Genomic DNA, 16,970 nt, shown 5'->3' with positions numbered 1-16,970 from the left:
GTTCTGCTGCACTCAGCGCCTCCCGCGACGCGCTGCTGACATCATCGCGTCGCCTCGCCCGTCCGCTCCCCAGTGCGTTGCTGGCGGAAGTGGCGTCACTTCCGTCTCCCGCGGCCTGCCGGGAGCGGGGCGGAGCGGCGCAGGGGCTCGGGGGAGCCGAGCGGGGTCGGGACCCGCCGCCATGTCGACATCGCTGGGCTCCAACACCTACAACCGGCAGAACTGGGAGGACGCGGTGAGCCCGGGGGAGGAGCGGGGCGGGCCTTGGCCGCCGGGGCCCGCCGCTGCCGGGGGATCGGGGGTCGGGCAAGGCGGTAGGGCGAGGGGAGCGCGGTGAGGCGGCCCTCGGGGCAGCGCGGGGACGTGCCCGGGGAGCCGCGGCCCTGCGGCCCCCCCTATCCGGGAAGGGGCTGCCGCGGTTACCCGGGCCCTCCTCATGGGCAGCGCTGGCTGGAAAAGGGAGCGGGCTGCTCTGGGCGGGCCCCCTCGCCTCCCCGCCGGGGTTTGGGGTATCCGGTAGCTGGGGGGGGGCCCTCCCGGCGGCTGGGGGTGCTGAACTGGGCCCGTCGTGTGCCCGTGGCCGCGTTCTTTGGAGCTGAGGCCTTTCCTGGGTGGGCCCGGTGCAAACACCAGGCGCTGAAGGACAATGGTGGGGGGATGTTATCTGCTGCGGCCAGGTCGGTGGAGAGTTAAGATCTCAAGAATATGCTCTTTGTTGGTTCTAAGTTTTACTTCAAGCTGGGGTAGCTGGCAGGTCGTGGTTCTTCTGTAATACAGGCCGTGGGTCATGGCTTGCAGCTCTCCCAGTGACTCTTTTTGAATGAGTCTCTTTGCATCCTTCAAACGGTCTGGGTAGCTAAACTCAGCGGTGTTAGTTCAGAGCGTGACTTGAATGCTGTCGTGATGAGAGAGTTTGTTGGAAATTACTGATTTTCCTTCTTTCTCAATTCAGGATTTCCCTATTCTGTGCCAGACATGTCTTGGAGAAAACCCTTATATTCGAATGGTATGTACCTGTCTGACCATGCAGTCCTTTCCTCTGTGTTGGCCCTAGAACTGTTGGGGGACTAAAATAATCCGGGACTAAAATAAGCCTGGCTACAGGAGGAGATGCTGAGGTGGATGGGCGCTCCTAAGTAATTGGTTCTGCACAACAGGATTTGGTTCTGGCCATTGTTGGTACGTGATGTCATGGCATTAGGTACATGATTTAAGAATAAATCAGTCCAAGAGGAGAGCAAGATGATGTAGCCCAATGTCTAGAGTACAGGAAATACTAGAAAACAAAGCTTTGGTACTGGTGAGTTGTGCGACATGGAGAACAGTGAGCTGCTGAAATATTACATAGCTTAGCACAATTTCTAAAATGTGAAGAATATGCACCTGCAAAAATAAGTTAAAACTGTCTTATGAAGGCTGCCCGGCGGTAATTTAAGTCCTTGTTTGTTTACCTGGGCTTCCTCTGTGCAGGATGAGTCAGTCCATTTCATGTTGCCTTTCCCTGTGCTCAATCCTGTTGCACATGACCTTCATTTACATTGTCTTCCCTTCGCGTTTCCATTCCACCAAGTTTGCTGAGAGAGATGGTGATATTTTTGTGAAACAGAACCCTACTGCTGGTATAGGTGGTATTTCAAAACCTGCTTGTTTCATGGACTTACTTCATGTAACATCATCTTTGCTTAAGAATAGCTATTAATATTCCCTTTCATCAGTACGTGAGGTGGGACTTACAATACTGTGTTTTTAATGAATGTTTCTAAAACAAAACAAGTTTGAGAGTTTTTTAGGATTTTTCTTTTTGTCCTGTTGACCTGCCAAGATTTAAACCCAAAACACAGGGTGAGTGAGTCTAAAAGCAGCATAATTAGCAAAAAAACGCTGTGCTTATAAATGATATGTTTCATGTTTTATGTTGAATTGATGATATGTCGTATTCTCTTTTATTGTTTTTTATTATATTTCAGACCAAAGAAAAATATGGAAAAGAATGCAAGGTATGTTTGTTTTCTTTTGAAGAACAAGCACCTAAATTGGCACACATCTAGGAATAACATATTTTAATGTTAAAAAACCTGTTGGCTTCAGAAAAGCGCTTGTCTGGGTTAATAGCTTAAAATGTTTATGTAACTGCATAAATTTTTAGGTCAGTCTACTGCACGCTTCGTTAGACAAAGTCAGTCTTAAAACAGTAAAATTATTGAAGACTGTTCAGACAGACTTAGGATTTGCTCATTTTTATCAGAATTGGGTTTTGTGAATATTGTTGTACTATATTTGAAAGTATTTCAGCATTTTAAATGCTCTCGTATTTTCTCTTGCAAGCTTGTTTTTACTTGTAAGCGGTGCATAAATAACCAGAGTTTAGGTTTTGCTATGAACATGTTATTCGTGGCTAGGTGGTGATCTGTGTTAGCTGTCTAAGAAACAAGCTACATCTATTTCTGAGAGAGCAAGAAATATTTAGTGTAGCCTTGACTGAAGGAAATTAAAGTTGATTTTTGCCCCTTTTATCAATTGTCATCTGAGGTAGGGAGAAAGTATGTGTTGAAATCTTGCTTCCCTTCCTCAAGCCGTACATGCAGCAGGAGCAGATGCATCATTCCACTGGGTAAGATAGAGAGCAGTAGTTGTCTTCTGGGCCAAAAGTCTCTGTCACTGGGCTTGCTGCTCTGCTGGTGACTGATGCACACATAATTGGTAATTTATCTCTGATAGCTCTGCACTGACATTGCCTGGAATGAATGAGAATTTCTTTTTCCTTTGAGTAGATCTGCTTTCAGCATTTGGGTTATTGTAGTAAGTCACAAAAACAACAAGAAAAAAACCTTCCTAAAACTTTCTCCTGTCAAAGTAAGGCGCCAAATAGAAACAAATATTTGTTGAGGTCTGAATCTCAGCGCTAAGATGAAGAAGTTGTATTTACAGTTTAAAGAGATTAAATGTGTTTGGAATTCAAGTTTCCTTGCAAGAACCGGAACGGGAATTTCGTTGCTGTGTGACAGTGATACAAGTGTCGACTTTCTGTCTTTCAGATTTGTGCCAGGCCCTTCACCGTGTTCCGCTGGTGCCCTGGGGTTCGTATGCGTTTCAAGAAAACAGAAGTGTGCCAGACGTGCAGCAAGCTGAAGAATGTCTGTCAAACCTGTCTGCTTGACCTGGAATATGGTATGTACCAAAAAATGTAAACTAAGAGAAGCAGCTGGTCTGCTTGCCTCTGAAATGAAAGTTGGTGAAATGGCTTTAAATGTGTGTATGTCATTGATGTGGTTGTCTCTGGACAGTCTTTGAGAAGAACAAGTCTCGATGATCACGTCTCTTCTGAGGTTTGGGGGCAGCATGGTGTACCTGGGCAGTAGCTGAGTTGTTTCTGGATAATGCAGGCTGCAATAACTATTTCTGCTCTTTCAGCTTGTGCTTCATACGGATTTGTTGGGGTTTTTTTGTTTGTTTCATTCTAGGTTTGCCTATTCAAGTCCGGGATGCAGGACTCTCCCTGAAGGATGAAATGCCCAAGTCTGACGTCAATAAAGAGTATTACACCCAGAACATGGAACGAGAGGTGAGAAAGCATGGTTATCATCATGCTGTCTGTGTGTGGATGTGTGTAGGGGAGGAACGGGGAGGGATGGCCTAGCTTATTGTAAACTCATTTGCCTGCTCTGATTCTGTGCATTAGTTTTCAATGGTGATATATACATAAGTATTTGTGTTTTAACTACTGTTTAGATATCCAATTCTGATGGCACTAGACCAGTTGGTGCGCTAGGAAAAGCTACTTCCACCAGCGACATGCTGCTGAAGCTGGCTCGGACCACTCCTTACTATAAACGTAACCGTCCTCACATCTGTTCTTTCTGGGTAAAAGGAGAATGCAAGAGAGGAGAGGAGTGTCCCTACAGGTACAGATACAGCTGAAACAGTGAATCTGCTCCCCGCGGTCAGATACAGCTCCCCTTGGGGTTCGAGGCACAGGAAGTGCTGCAGGGGACAGGAGACCTGACACTGATTGGGGTCAGTGTGGAACTTGCATCGGGTTGGCACGCAGCAGTGAATGAACCTTTGTTGTGGCGAGTTCGTGTGCGAGGAATTAGCTGCGTGGTCCTGTAGTGTCTTGACGAAGCAGTGACTGCAGATCTTCTCTGGCACAGTTCATTTTCCCCCTGCGTGGCGTCAGTCCCCTCAATCAGAGATCTTTGTATTGGAACAAGAGCCCATTTGAAATCCAGCTCTTGTATTCTGTAGTGCTGAATGCTGAGCTGTCTGAAGTGCCATTCATTCAGAACTTGAGGCAGTCCTGGCTGCAGTTTAAGTTCTCGGGGCTTTTTGTTCCATTTTGGCTTGTTTATGTGAACAGGGTTAAGCCTATAAGTGACCAGAGGCCTTTAGAAGGGAAGGCAGCAGTTATAGCCATTTTAATCTGATGCAGCTGTCACTGATGTTATGAAATGCTTTGTTTGCTAAACCTTAGACATGAGAAACCTACAGATCCAGACGATCCTCTGGCTGATCAGAACATCAAAGATCGTTACTATGGAATTAATGATCCTGTGGCTGATAAACTTCTGAAACGAGCATCAACCATGCCTCGCCTAGACCCCCCTGATGACAAGACTATTACTACGCTGTATGTTGGAGGGCTTGGAGATACTATCACTGAATCGGATCTCAGGTGTGTTGGTGAATTTGTATTGCCCTTGCCTTCTTATTTGGTGCTTTGATTACTGCTCGTCTTGAAGTGGGGAAATATCTCTTACAGGGACAAAAAATAAAGCTAGTTTTCTGTAGTGGGGAACTGGTTGGTGGGCAAGTGCAGAGGAGTGCCAGCTTGTTGGAGAGCAGATAAACAGACACATTTCAAACGCTTTGATTAAAATTTCTCTCTTTAAAGATGAGTCATCCTTCTGAGCTGTTGGAGATTCTGTGTTACACTTTTAGCAAGAAAGTCATAGAATCGTAGAATCATTTTGGTTGGAAAGGACCTTTAAGATCATCAAGCCCAACCGTTAACCCAGCACTGACAAGTCCACCACTAAGCCATGTCCCTCAGCACCACATCTACTCGTCTTTTAAACACCTCCGGGGATGGTGACTGCACCACTTCCCTGGGCAGCCTGTTCCACTGCTTGACAACCCTTTTGGTGAAGAAATTTTCCCTGATATCCAATCTAAACGTCCCCTGGTGCAACCTGAGGCTGTTTCCTCTTGTCCTGTCACTTGTTACCTGGGAAAAGACACCAACTCTGCCTCATTACAGCCTCCTTTCAGGTAGTTGTAGACTCTCTCAGGTCTTCCCTGAGCCTCCTTTTCTCCAGACTAAACAACCCCAGTTCCCTCAGCCACTCCTCATCAGACTTGTTCTCCAGACCCTTCATCAGCTTCGTTGCCCTTCTTTGGCCTCGCTCCAGCACCCTGATGTCTTGTAGCAAGGGGCCCAAAACTGAACACAGTATTCAAGGTGCGGCCTCACCAGTGCTGAGTACAGAGGGACGATCACTTCCCTGGTCCTGTTGGCCACACTATTGCTGATACAAGCGAGGATGCTGTTGGCCTTCTTGGCCACCTGGGCACACTGCTGGCTCATGTTCAGCCAGTTGTTGACCAACACCCTCAGGTCCTTTTCCGCTGGGCAGCTTTCCCATAGCCTCTCTCTAGCTAGCTGCTGGGAAGAGCTGCTGCTGAGTTTTTATTGCTCCATAATTGCACAGCAGGGCAAGAGCCTTGATTTCTAATGATTAGTCTGAACTGGTGATGGAGAAAAGAAGGGATCTGAGCATATCTGTTTCAGCACACGATGAGATCCTATGTACCCTGCGGCTAGGAGGAGTGAGGTTTCATAATCTTTTTTTTTTTTTTTCCCCCACAGAAATCACTTCTACCAGTTTGGGGAGATTCGGACGATAACTGTAGTGCAGAGGCAACAGTGTGCTTTCATCCAGTTTGCCACCCGGCAAGCTGCGGAGGTGGCTGCCGAGAAGTCCTTCAACAAACTCATCGTCAATGGTCGCAGGCTCAATGTCAAATGGGGCAGGTGAGTGTGGGAGGAGGAAGCCTTGTGAATGCTGCTGCAAGATTCTTCACTCTGTTTATGCAGTCTTGATGAGCAGGATTGGATATTAAGTTGGAACAGATACTGATTTGGTAAATAGTTGGGGTCCTCTTACAGTTTGGTTTTCTTTCAGCAGTGGGATTTGGCTTGGAGGTGACACAAATGACACAAATTGTGTAAGGGATTTCCTGGTCGAGGGTTACGGCTGAGTTTCTGTAGTTTTGCTTTTAATCCATCTTCTGTAAGCACTGGTTGCACACTTTGTACCAGCTGTCTCTGATGTTCTGTGCATTTTTCATCTTTGGCCTGAAGCAATGGATCTGGATCAGATAACGTGAAACTATTGTGACGTGAAGATCTGCTTATCCTGCTTTTTCTCATCCTTGTTCTCAAACTTGTCTGGTTTTCAGGTCCCAGGCAGCAAGAGGAAAAGAAAAGGACAAGGAAGGTACTACAGAATCCGGGATAAAGCTGGAGCCGGTTCCAGGACTTCCCGGAGGTGAGGGACTTGTTTTCATCTCTGAAACACTTAGGGCTGACCTGCTTCCACGAGAGAGGCTGGTGTTAAACCTCTGAGAGCAGTAACAGAGTTCAGGCCAGTAGAGGCACTGGTGAGCCCAGAGCAGGCACTTACAGTAGGTTTGCAGCAGATCCAGCTGGGATGGGAGAGGAGCTTTGTCTGGAAGCAAATTCTTGATGAAAAGAGAGTTCTTTATGTGATGAGTGAAAAGTTAAAGCTGAATTAGAGTTATGTAGGTCTGAGATACTGGCAACCCACGCTTTACAAGGCTTGGTTAATGTTTTCCTAATCGGCTGAGTGCTGTATGATGGAAAAAGCAAAGCTGGTTTCGGGTGAAGAAAAATGGTGACTGTTCTGGAGTTTCAGTATGGTCCTGCTTCTCGTTCCAGTTCATACATGCAATAGTAACAGCAGTTTGCCCTTGTGGAAGAACTGATTATGCCTCCTCTGAAGGCAGATACCTCTGCATATCTTCACTGAGAGATTTTCCATAACCATCGTGTCCTTTTTCTGCAGCTCTCCCGCCTCCTCCAGCTGCAGAGGAGGAGGCTTCTGCAAATTACTTCAACCTACCTCCAAGTGGCCCTCCAGCCGTGGTTAACATTGCCTTGCCACCTCCTCCTGGCATTGCTCCGCCACCACCTCCAGGTACGTGGGTTTCCCCTTCAGATCGGGGTGTCTAACGTGGTGTTAGACGATCTAGTCCTCCTTGCTCGGCTGCGTCGTAGCACTGATGCATGCCCTGAGTTGATTTTCCTCATCCCTGATCATACAATGTAAACCGATGATCTAAAACGAGCTGTCAGCACAGTTCAATTAAACTGAGCTGCCTCTCGTGGTATGTGTTCACTTGCTAATTCTCAGGCATGTCAGAGATCCCTGTTACTGGTACTGAGACCTACTTAGTGCTTTTGCTGGCTGCGTGAATACCACACTAACGTGAACTTCAAAGGGTGATTCTGCAGCTGGTTGAATGCCAGCCTGTATTTGGCTGTGTGTATATATAAAGAGAGACCCTCTTTTTATGGGATGTCAGACTCTTGTGGATGTGTTTGCTTTGCTCCACAGTTGAGTAGAAAGCATTTAGATTGGCATTCCAGACACCTGTCCAGTCCCCCCAGCAGCTTTTATCTGTGAGTAAGGATGCGTGCTGGGTGAGGATTGCCCCCAGGTGTACTGGAAAGAAGGGAAGGAGTTTGGGGATTTGAGGAGTCGCAGGAGATGTGCCCCTTTCTGAGGCACAGCTGTAAGCCAGCTGTGTTCTGTCGGTGGTTCCCAGCAGTAGTACATCTGCGCTGGTCGTTCTCTTGCTTTCTCTGAACCTGACGACTTTGTTTCTGCAGGTTTCGGACCGCACATGTTCCACGCCATGGGGCCCCCGCCTCCCTTCATGAGAGCCCCAGGCCCCATCCACTACCCGTCTCAAGATCCCCAGAGGATGGGTGCCCACGCGGGAAAGCACAGCAGCCCCTAGCCCGTCCTGCCACCCTCCTCCTTTAAGTAAATGCGATTTTCTAGTTACCATGGTAGCGCTGTATGTTGAGCTGTGGGTGAGCTAGAGAAGCCTTATTTCCCTGCTTGCAGGCACCGGGCAGACCGAGCTCCGTGTCTCCGCTAGTTAATTGGATCGTTGATACATCCCAGGTCTTTCATTTAGTGTGGGGGGGCGGGGGGCGGACAGAAGGGCCGTGGGGGGTCTGTGGATTGGGTGTACCAGACTTACAGTGCTAGCTGTGTATCCCCTTTGCACACTTTTGAAATAAACTTCTGGAAAAACAAACCCAAACCCTTTTCAAGCCCATTTGATATCCTCAGTCTGAACACTATGGACTATTTAAATATAACCAGAGACTCTTCTCTATGTCAGGTAACTAATGACTTATTATTCTAATGAGGTATTAAGCCAGGACTGAATAAGAGCTGAAAAACAAGCTTATCAGATGTGCCAAACCCATGGCTTTGCCTTACTATTGCCACATAATTGTCCTCCTTCCTTTTTCCTGACGTCTTGCTTAAAAAAAACCCCAAAAAAGCAAAACCTTTTTTGATGCTTCACTTCTAATCCTGCGCATCCTGAGCAAGTGAAGTGTGAGGTTCTGCGGGCAGCCCCCAGGTAGTGCAGGTGTGACATGGAGTGACAGGTTAACCCTTGCCTGGATTAGCCTGGCGAAGGCCCCCAGGGGCTGCGCTGGTGGGGCTGGCAGCTGCTGCGGGAGGACGTGGTGCAGCTGCGATCTTGTCCCGGGTGTATTTGGAGCATGAGTGGGGCTTTTGAGGCCTGTGGCTACAATCTTCTCTTAAACTGTGAGATGGATCCCACTTCATCCTGCTTTGATTAAGACAGGAAACTTTTTTTTCTGTATTCCAACTGGAGTGTTTGTCCAAGAGCAACTGTCCCCTGCGTGGAGCATGCTGTTGAATAAGGTGTGTGTACATGTGGCTGGGGGATTTTAAGTTTTATGTGTGTGTCAGCTGCTTCCACATAATGGATCTGTGGACATCTTTCTGTAAAGCAAAACATGATGGGACCTGTTCTGAAGCCTCATTTGCTTGTTTAAAAAAAATACATTAAAATATTTGAATTTTTCAACACTTTGCTTAGACCTTGCTTCCTGGGGCACAGTGTCTGAGGACTTTATTTGGCTGCTGCCAAAGCCAAGATGCAGAGCGGGCAAGGACAGCGGGCTACTTTTATTTTTTTGTGCTGTCCTGTACGATGCCACTGGTCTCACTGCTGCTGCCAGCCCTGCCAGGCTGTTGGCGGTGGCACAGCACGCGTGGCTGCAGGGCATGGCTGGCAGGCAGGCTGGCTTTCTCTGGAGAAAGCTGGGCTTTGGGCCCAGGTAATTATTTTAGCTTTTGTCAGGTAAGAGCCATCCCAGGGCAGTGCTGGAGGACGGGCAGAGGCTGGCTGGTGGATGGGGGAGGGCTGCAGCATCTGCCCCTGCCCTGGCCCTGAGCCTCTGCCATCAGGGCCCGTGGACGCTGTGCAGACAGATCTCGAATGCAAGCAGGCTTCACATGATCACAATTTATTTATTATTTCCAGCCATGTCCCCAGGGGTACGCGGGTTCTTCAGCTGATGGACGAAGGAGGAGAGAGAGGGGTTTGGAACAGAACAGCAGTTGAGCATCATAAATTCATGATGTTTAAGGAACAGACCTTTTTTTCTTTCCATTTGCTTGTCCCCTCCTGCTTCTGCGGGAAGAACAGAGCAATGCAAGTTTCCTGCCTGAATGGTGTGTTGGGGCTTAGGTGTTTAAGCAAGGCATGCAGATAGCAGTAGGAAGGGGAAAATACCAGCTGCCAAGTGCTAGCCAATAGCTTGTGGGAAAATGTGGCACGAGTTTCCAGCTCCCAGTGTTCCCCTCCCATCTATCCCCATGTGCTGTACGTGTGTTGGTAAACTGGCAGATGCCCGGTTCCTCGTTGGTTTTTGTTGTCCAGCCAAGCCCAAGGTAACTGCTTTTAACGTGCCAATGCCTCCAGTAACTTGCAGGTGTTGAACTATCGCCTTCTCTCGCTGTCCCGACCACGACGACAGATGTAGAGCTGTCCTGTAGGTGGAAGTTCTCTGCCAAGGCACCAGCTGTTGGAGCAGGTCTGGTGTGTCGGTGAAGAAGCAGCGAGACAGCTTGGTGTGTGGCAGCTGGCGGCCCTGCCGTTTTCCACGAGGCAGGGAAGAGGACAGGCTGTACGGGGTGTTTTGTGCGGGAGCTTACGGGGATCTCCTTGTATTAACGATGAGAGCTTGGCTCGTTAGCTTAGCACTAAATGCCCTTGTGACAACGGCTGGTACGAGGGGAATTCAAAATGGTCCCAGACTTGAGCTTGTTCAAATCCCGCTGGAGAGGATGACAACCCGAGACCACTAGCTTGGCTTTCACGAAGAATACTCACTCCCCTCTCCCCTCCAGTGCGAAGTACATTTGAGTCTAGCGAGAAAAGCAGCCGTGGCGATGGGGAAGGGAGCGTGCGTCCTACAGCTCGTCGCTCTCCGGTAGAATCCTCACCCAACCTTGCGGCGTCCTGTTGAAGTTGGGTCTGTGGGAGATCACCTCCAGAGCGCTCAGGTTATCCAGCTCCAGGGCAGGCACAGAGAACAGGTCACTGACCAGCGCTCTGTCAAAGGGGGTGGGAGTCCTGCGGCACGAGAAAAAGCAGACTTAGCACATCCCGAGGAGAGGCTGTGCATGTTGTAAAGGTGATGGAAAAATTAGGTCTGGATTTACTAACTCTGAGCCCAGCAGCAACGTAGCAATGCCTGCAGCAAATGACAACCCTCCTCTTCCTCCCCAGGATGCCGTTAGAGCCTCTGCTAGCCCAGCAAGGGGCTTCTCTTGTACAGAGCCAACCTCCCCTCAAGCTTTGGCAGCTGGAGAGGGGGGTTTGGTGTCGGAGCGTCAGGGGCTGCGCAGGGGAGGGAGGAAGCGTGTTGCTACATTTATCATAGTCTCTCCTGATGGGCTCTGCCAACAGCAGTAGAGATGTTTTGTGTGTGAAAGGGGTTAGATTAAGAGAGCATGTGATGGTGACAACCCCCCTGATCTTTAGAAGGTGACTGGTCCGCAGCTGATGTGTTCTGCAGAGGGTTGAGGCTGGCGGTGCTGCCTCCTGATTGCTCTAGCACATGTGCAGGCAAACGGCTTTCTCTTGGCCCTGGCTCCAGTCTGCCTTCTGGGACAGCTTCTCTTGAACTATGACTAACAGGAGGAACGGTGCGGGGGCAAGAGCTGTCATCCCTTTCTGGAGAAATGTGGAAAAGAACCGGGGAAGAGAGTGCCAGCCCGTGAAAAGCCATGAATGTTGGTTTTGGAGCAGCACATGGAGGCTGAGCTATCCGTGAGGCATAGCTGGGAATGTTTGCTTTGGGAAGCGCTGCTCGAACATGAGTAACGTGGCACAGTTTTGCAACAGAGGAGAAATAAGTGGGGGGAAGGTACATGAGAGACTCTTGTTCCAGACATTTTCTCCTTTCTGGGAAGAGACAGTCCTTTTCAAAGCTTGGTTTTCGCTCTCGTAAGGCAACACACCTCAGCAAGGTGGCCAAAGGTCTTTGCATCACAGCCTCAACGTTTAAAGTTGGGAATAAATCAGTCTGCTTTAACGCAGCTGCTGTTGAGATGGTGAACTGGCCCTTGCCCTGTGACCCCTGGGAGCTGTGCTGGGATTCACCTCGCTTCGGGCAATGCCGCTGGCTTTTCGCTAGCCGATTTGGTCCAAAAAACTCGTTTTTCTTCAGTTTGGTATTTGATGAACTGAGAAGTGATTTAAAAGCCAACAGCCTGGAAGATCATGAAAAGCCCAGTTAAAAGCAGATTGGCTCTCTGAATCTTCGTGCCTCAGTGAAGAATTAGAGGAGGTGGCGAGAGGCTCGGTGTTAAATTAGCATCCATCTGTATTAAATAACAGTTCCAGACTTTAAATAGAAAGGCACCATGTGAGAGGGGAGAAATGGTACGGCGTAAAGCATTATTCAGAAACATGCCCTTGCTCCAGTCCCTGTCCATAAATAAATACTGAGGCAGGAACATGGCTAAATGTTGAAAGAAAAGAGCCAAGCGTCTGCAGCAGCTCCTTGTCCTCCCCCTCCGGCACCTCCGCAGATGTTACTGCTCCAGGAAAGCTCGAGATGGAGTAACCGGGAAGGAGACCCTGAGGGAGCAGCTAACGCAGCCCCTGTGCTTCCCCACACTTTCCCCTGGCTGCCCACGGGTTCTTGTCCCTTCTGTTAACCTCCTCGCCCTCAGCTCCACTCCAGTGCAAACCAGTGCGCTGCCACGCTTTCACTGGTGTGGGAGGGGAATCATGGGGGGCTGAGCGTGCCGCGGCCTCGTGCTGTGCACCTCGCCATGCCCCACGGCAAAGCCCCGGGCTGAGGGAGAGGAGGGTGGCAAAGGGACTGTGGCAGCATCATCTCAGCTCAGCCAGTGGCCAGGCTGACCCCTGCCCATCAGGACACAGTTTCCACGCAGAGGGGTTGTGGTTCCCCCCAGCCCCAAGCGTTCACAGCGCAGCAGCCGTGTCCCCCCAACTCAAATCCCTGGTGTGGGCTCAGGAAAGCTGCTGTCTGCAGAGGCCCAGCACCGCGGCAGATGGTCTGGTGGGGAGCAGTGCTGTGTCCCGAAGGGAGCTCCAGCGGGAGCTTGCCTACTGGAAGGTGACCTTGGCCAGAACACCAAGGCTAGCGTACTTTCATCCTCATGAAAGAGGCTGTCAGTGAGGAGGAGAGCCAGGACCTTGGTTTGCAGATTCCCTGGAATGATGTTCAGCTTAAAGGTTCAGTTCTCATTATTCTACCTTGGGCTGCTGGTACTTTGCTACCATCAGATCTCCATCTCCTGAATCCCCACCAAGCACCTTTCCAGAGCGGAGGTTTTCCTTGGCGGTCTCTGCTCTGAGGTCCTAACCAGGACCCCAGCGTAACTGGGAGGTGCGAGGAGGCACAGCAGCCATGCTCTCTGGGGGGCAGCCGCAGGGCATGGGGCTGGCCAGGCTGAGCCACCCGAAACTCCCGGGCCTGGAGACTTCAATCTCAAGCAGGTGTTTGGAAGGAATCTGGTGACCTCTTAGCACTTTGTGGGAAGATTAACCTTACATCCCCCACCACTTCCAGCAGCTGCTTGGATACCTTAAGGAAAATAGGAGAGAGACTTGGCACTGCCTGTGCCATTCCTGCACCCAGCCCAGAGCTGAGCCCGGCGGGGAACTGCAGCGATTCCTTCTCCAGGACCATGTGCGTGAGGATAAGCCCTCCCAAATTTCAGCCATCATCCCTGAGGCTACCCCATGAAACCAAGATGCTTAAGGCCGTACAAGCCCAGTGGTGGAGCTGAGACAAGATCTGGGGAGCTGCTGGAGGCAGGGACCTTTGCAGAGGCATCACGGAGGAGCTCCTGAGCAGGCAAAGAGCAACCTGAGCCCTTGCTGCTCCCCTGTGGTGTATAAAGAGGGCATGGACCATTGCGTTGCCCTGGCAGGATGGTAGGTGCTTCTTGAGGCTGAAGGGCTTGGCCAAGGGATGGCCAGGCTGGCGGTGCCTGCTCACTGGCTGCCATTACCTGTTGAAGCTTGTGAAGTCCCATGGAGAGGGTTTCATGGGTGGCTGTTTCTCGCTGTGCACAGCGTTGTCCTTGTCACCAAGGAGCTCCTGCCACGGGGAGCGGTAGCCCTTGGGGATGGCAGTGACGTTGAACTTCTCTGGGGGAACTTCTTTGAGGGGTCCTGAATACCCTGTGTGGAGGGAGAGGTGGTGTGGGCTGCTGTGGCCACAGCTGGGCTGGGGCAACCTCCCGAGCAGGGGAGGGGAAGCTGGGGACAGCCCTGCCTTCGCACGGCCACAGAGGACCTGCTGCTGGGGGGCAGGATCACATACATATAAATGTATGTTATATAGATACAGGTATAAAAGCTCTGGGGGAGGGTTTTGGGGAGGACCCCTCAGCAGGCAGCAGCTCGAAGTGCCCCCACGTTACTGAGGGTACAACATGTAAGCTTTGGGGTGCAGGCGGCGTTTACCTGGGGCCAGATTGTCGGGGTTGAGGACTTTGCTCATCTGCAAGACTTTCTCCGTCTTCTTGGGCACCTCCGGGGGGCCGCCCTGGGGCGAGGCTGCCACGTGGAGCTCGGAGTGATAACTCTGCTGGCCCTTGGCGTCCTCCCCTGCCTGCGGAGGGGAGAGTCAGTGGGCGCGGGGAGCAACCCCTGCCCCGGCTGGACACGGGAGGCTCTCAAAAGCACCTCGGAGCTTCCTCCACACACTCACCGTCCCCTCGTTTGCCGTTCCCTCCGCGTCGCCCTTCTCGGTGTGGTGTGAGCCGCCTGCCCCCGGCCCTGGGAGCTGCAGGAGGTGAGGAGAGGGGTTAGTGGGTGCAGGGGGGGACCGGCACCCTTGCTCTTGGGTGGATGCTGAACCTGCTGCTTGCCCACCTCCGCGCCCAGCCCACCGACCCAGCTCTTCTCTCCCTTCTCTGGTTGCCCAGAGCAGCTGTGGCTGCCCCCTCCCTGGCAGTGTTCAAGGCCAGGTTGGATGGGGCTTGGAGCAACCTGATTTGGTGGAAGGTGTCCCTGCCTGTGGCAGGGGGTTGGAACTAGATGATCTTTAAGGTCCCTTCCAACCCAAACCAGTCTATGCTTCATCTCAGTGCAGCGGGCAGCTGAGCACAGCCGCCCTGCTGAGACCCCCCTCCAGCCCCACGGGGAATCGCTTCCCTGCAACGGCTCCGAGAGCCAGGGCAGGGCTGTCCCACTCGGAGCCAGGTGCTGAGCCCCAGACCCACCTGCCTGTAGCCGCCGGGATGCTCAAAGACGAAGCGCTGCATCCTCCTCTGGCGCTGCTGGAAGAGCCGCGAGCCGCGGTTGTTGCGCAGGGAGAGCTCCTCGACCATGAGGTCCTGCGGCGTGCTCACCTTCTTGCCCAGGTCCAGCTGGGGTGCTGGGGAGGCTGGGGGAGAGCACAGCCGTGACTGAGGCTGCCGCAGCGCTGGGGACCCCTGTGCCCAGCACAAGGACAGCGTGTCCCCTCGCCGGGGTCCCTGTCGCACGGCTTGGTCGTGCGCCCGTGCCGGGAGCTGCACCCGGGACCGGCGGTTCCTTGGTGGGGGGAATTGTCAGGGAGTTCTCTCAGCTCTGGAGGCTCAAGCAGCCTCTCCTGCCCCCGTGCATGGACCCCTCCAGCCTTCGACATGCAATTGCTGCCCCTTGGGGCTGTAGGGCAAAAGGGGACCAAGAAAGCAGGCACAGAGGCCCTGGGGAGTGGGGCCAGTGGCCTCAACCAGAGCTGGGCCTGGCCCCTAGGCAGGGGGGCAGCGCTGCCCTGGGCCTGGTGGCACCCCCAGCCCCCTTTACCGTCTTCAGGGCCCGGTTTCATGATGGTCATCACTTGTGCCGCACTCCTGGGGCAGCTCTGTGCGAGGGGGACGGGTCCTGTGCGGCTGGAAGAGAGAGGCAGCCCTGGGGTGATGCCGAGCGTGGGGACGCGTCAGCCCCAGGCGTGTGGCGGGGAGAGGACAGGCTTCGTCTGAGCATTGCCCCAGCCAGCACCATCCCTGAGCATCGCCCCTGGCCCCCATCATCCCTGAGCATCACCCCTGGCCCCCACCATCCCTGAGCATCACCCCTGGCCAGCACCATCCCCATGCTGCTCTCCATTCCCTTCAGTAGATGTAGGGAAATGTCCAAAGCATTCTACCCCTCAGCCCCTGCTTGTCATCTTCCCTCTCTGCCTTTCTTTAGGGCAGAAAATGTCCCCAGTTCTGTCCTTGCCCACAGCGAGCCAGTGTCCTCATGTCCTGAGCCCTCCTGGAGCAGCACCTGCTGCCTGCTGGGTGAGCAGTGGCCCTGGCTGCCCCCCTCCCCAGCACCTCCTCCTCAGCAGAGCTATTTTCAGCTGCTGGCCCCAAGGGTGCAGGAGCCACAGCCCTGCCCGTACCGGGGAGCCGGCGAGCCCAGCCCGCAGAGACGGGGTGCGGGGTCACTGTCCCCTCTTCGGCGCTGGGCTGCTCCTTGGCGTCCAGCTTCGTCGCGAGGAGGCAGGTGGAGACCAGCCCTGGTCGGAGCCCCCTGCACTGCCCACCCACAGCAGCACCCTCCCGCGTAGCCGGGGTGTTCGGCTCAGCCAGTGCGAGGCTTGGCCCTGTTCGGTGCATCTCGTGTCCCTCAGGCTCGGGCTGTTGCTGTGCAGCTTCCCCCAAGAGCCCTGGGGAGCCGGGGGGTCCCTGTGGGGCCACGACTGCCTGGCACCCAGCTCCCTGCCAGCTCCAGTTCACCTGCACGGCGAGCCTGGGACCTGCACCCTGTCCTTCCCTCAACCCCCCTCCAGGCACCTGCTGTGTCCCACGGGACATCACACCCTGACCCCCACTGTGACCAAGGCTGGGACGTCCCCAAGCCCCGTGCGCCCACCCACCCATTAGCCCCAGGGTGGGACCTCACCTGCCCTACCTGGTCAGGGGACGCCCAGACGCCTGGGACTGGAGATGCTCTCCTGCTGCGCTGGGGACGAGGCTGAAGCCAAGCTGTGGCCACCAGTGCTCGGTGGCCCTGGCTGGCCCTCCGCGGCACCCCGGGGCTCCCTGCCGCTCGCCCCAACCCGTGCTGGGCTCCAGCCCAGATGCCAAGGTCCGGCTGCGGGACAGCAGCTATTTCTGTCTCAGAAAGGGGGTGGAGCAGGGTGACCCTTGGGGACCGGGATGCCATCACCCCGGCACCGAGCAGGGCTGGTCCTTGGGGACGGGGACGCTGTCGCCCCGGCACGGAGCAGGGCTGACCCTTGGGGACAGGGACAGCACCACTCATCCCACGGAGCAGGGCTAACCCTTGGGGACTGCGATGCTGTCACTCTGGCACAGAGCAGGGCTGACTTTTGGGGACCACGATGCCATCACCCCAGCATGGAGCAG

General features: G+C 53.0%; 2 protein-coding genes across 5 annotated transcripts; one reads left to right on the top strand and one right to left on the bottom strand.

The window, feature by feature from the left end:
- Nucleotides 1-113: 113 nt before the first annotated feature.
- Nucleotides 114-8,355, top strand: RBM22 (RNA binding motif protein 22). Its single transcript, XM_068408916.1, has 11 exons — nt 114-235; nt 953-1,006; nt 1,968-1,997; nt 3,036-3,168; nt 3,462-3,562; nt 3,730-3,902; nt 4,472-4,672; nt 5,867-6,031; nt 6,460-6,548; nt 7,086-7,217; nt 7,913-8,355. Exons 1-11 carry the CDS (start codon nt 182-184, stop codon nt 8,041-8,043), a joined length of 1,263 nt encoding a protein of 420 aa, XP_068265017.1. The 5' UTR covers nt 114-181; the 3' UTR covers nt 8,044-8,355.
- Nucleotides 8,356-9,585: 1,230 nt separating this feature from the next.
- Nucleotides 9,586-16,697, bottom strand: MYOZ3 (myozenin 3). Of its 4 annotated transcripts, none has more exons than XM_068409180.1 (7): nt 16,504-16,697; nt 15,418-15,503; nt 14,850-15,013; nt 14,336-14,410; nt 14,089-14,236; nt 13,632-13,803; nt 9,586-10,713 (listed from the first exon to the last, which is right to left on the bottom strand). In XM_068409180.1, the coding sequence occupies exons 2-7, from the start codon at nt 15,446-15,448 to the stop codon at nt 10,551-10,553; spliced, it is 753 nt and encodes a 250-aa protein (XP_068265281.1). In that variant the 5' UTR covers nt 15,449-15,503; nt 16,504-16,697; the 3' UTR covers nt 9,586-10,550. The 4 variants fall into 4 exon arrangements, with proteins under 4 accessions (XP_068265281.1, XP_068265280.1, XP_068265282.1 ...); XM_068409179.1 differs by having other exon boundaries at nt 16,513-16,697; XM_068409181.1 differs by lacking the exon at nt 16,504-16,697 and adding an exon at nt 15,761-15,862.
- Between the last annotated feature and the right edge of the window lie 273 nt (nt 16,698-16,970).

Source organism: Nyctibius grandis, chromosome 10 (assembly GCF_013368605.1).
Source record: "Nyctibius grandis isolate bNycGra1 chromosome 10, bNycGra1.pri, whole genome shotgun sequence".
In the NCBI taxonomy this organism is placed as follows: domain Eukaryota; kingdom Metazoa; phylum Chordata; class Aves; order Nyctibiiformes; family Nyctibiidae; genus Nyctibius; species Nyctibius grandis.
Note: the sequence above shows the minus strand (reverse complement) of the source record. Positions and strands in the feature narration are given on the sequence as shown.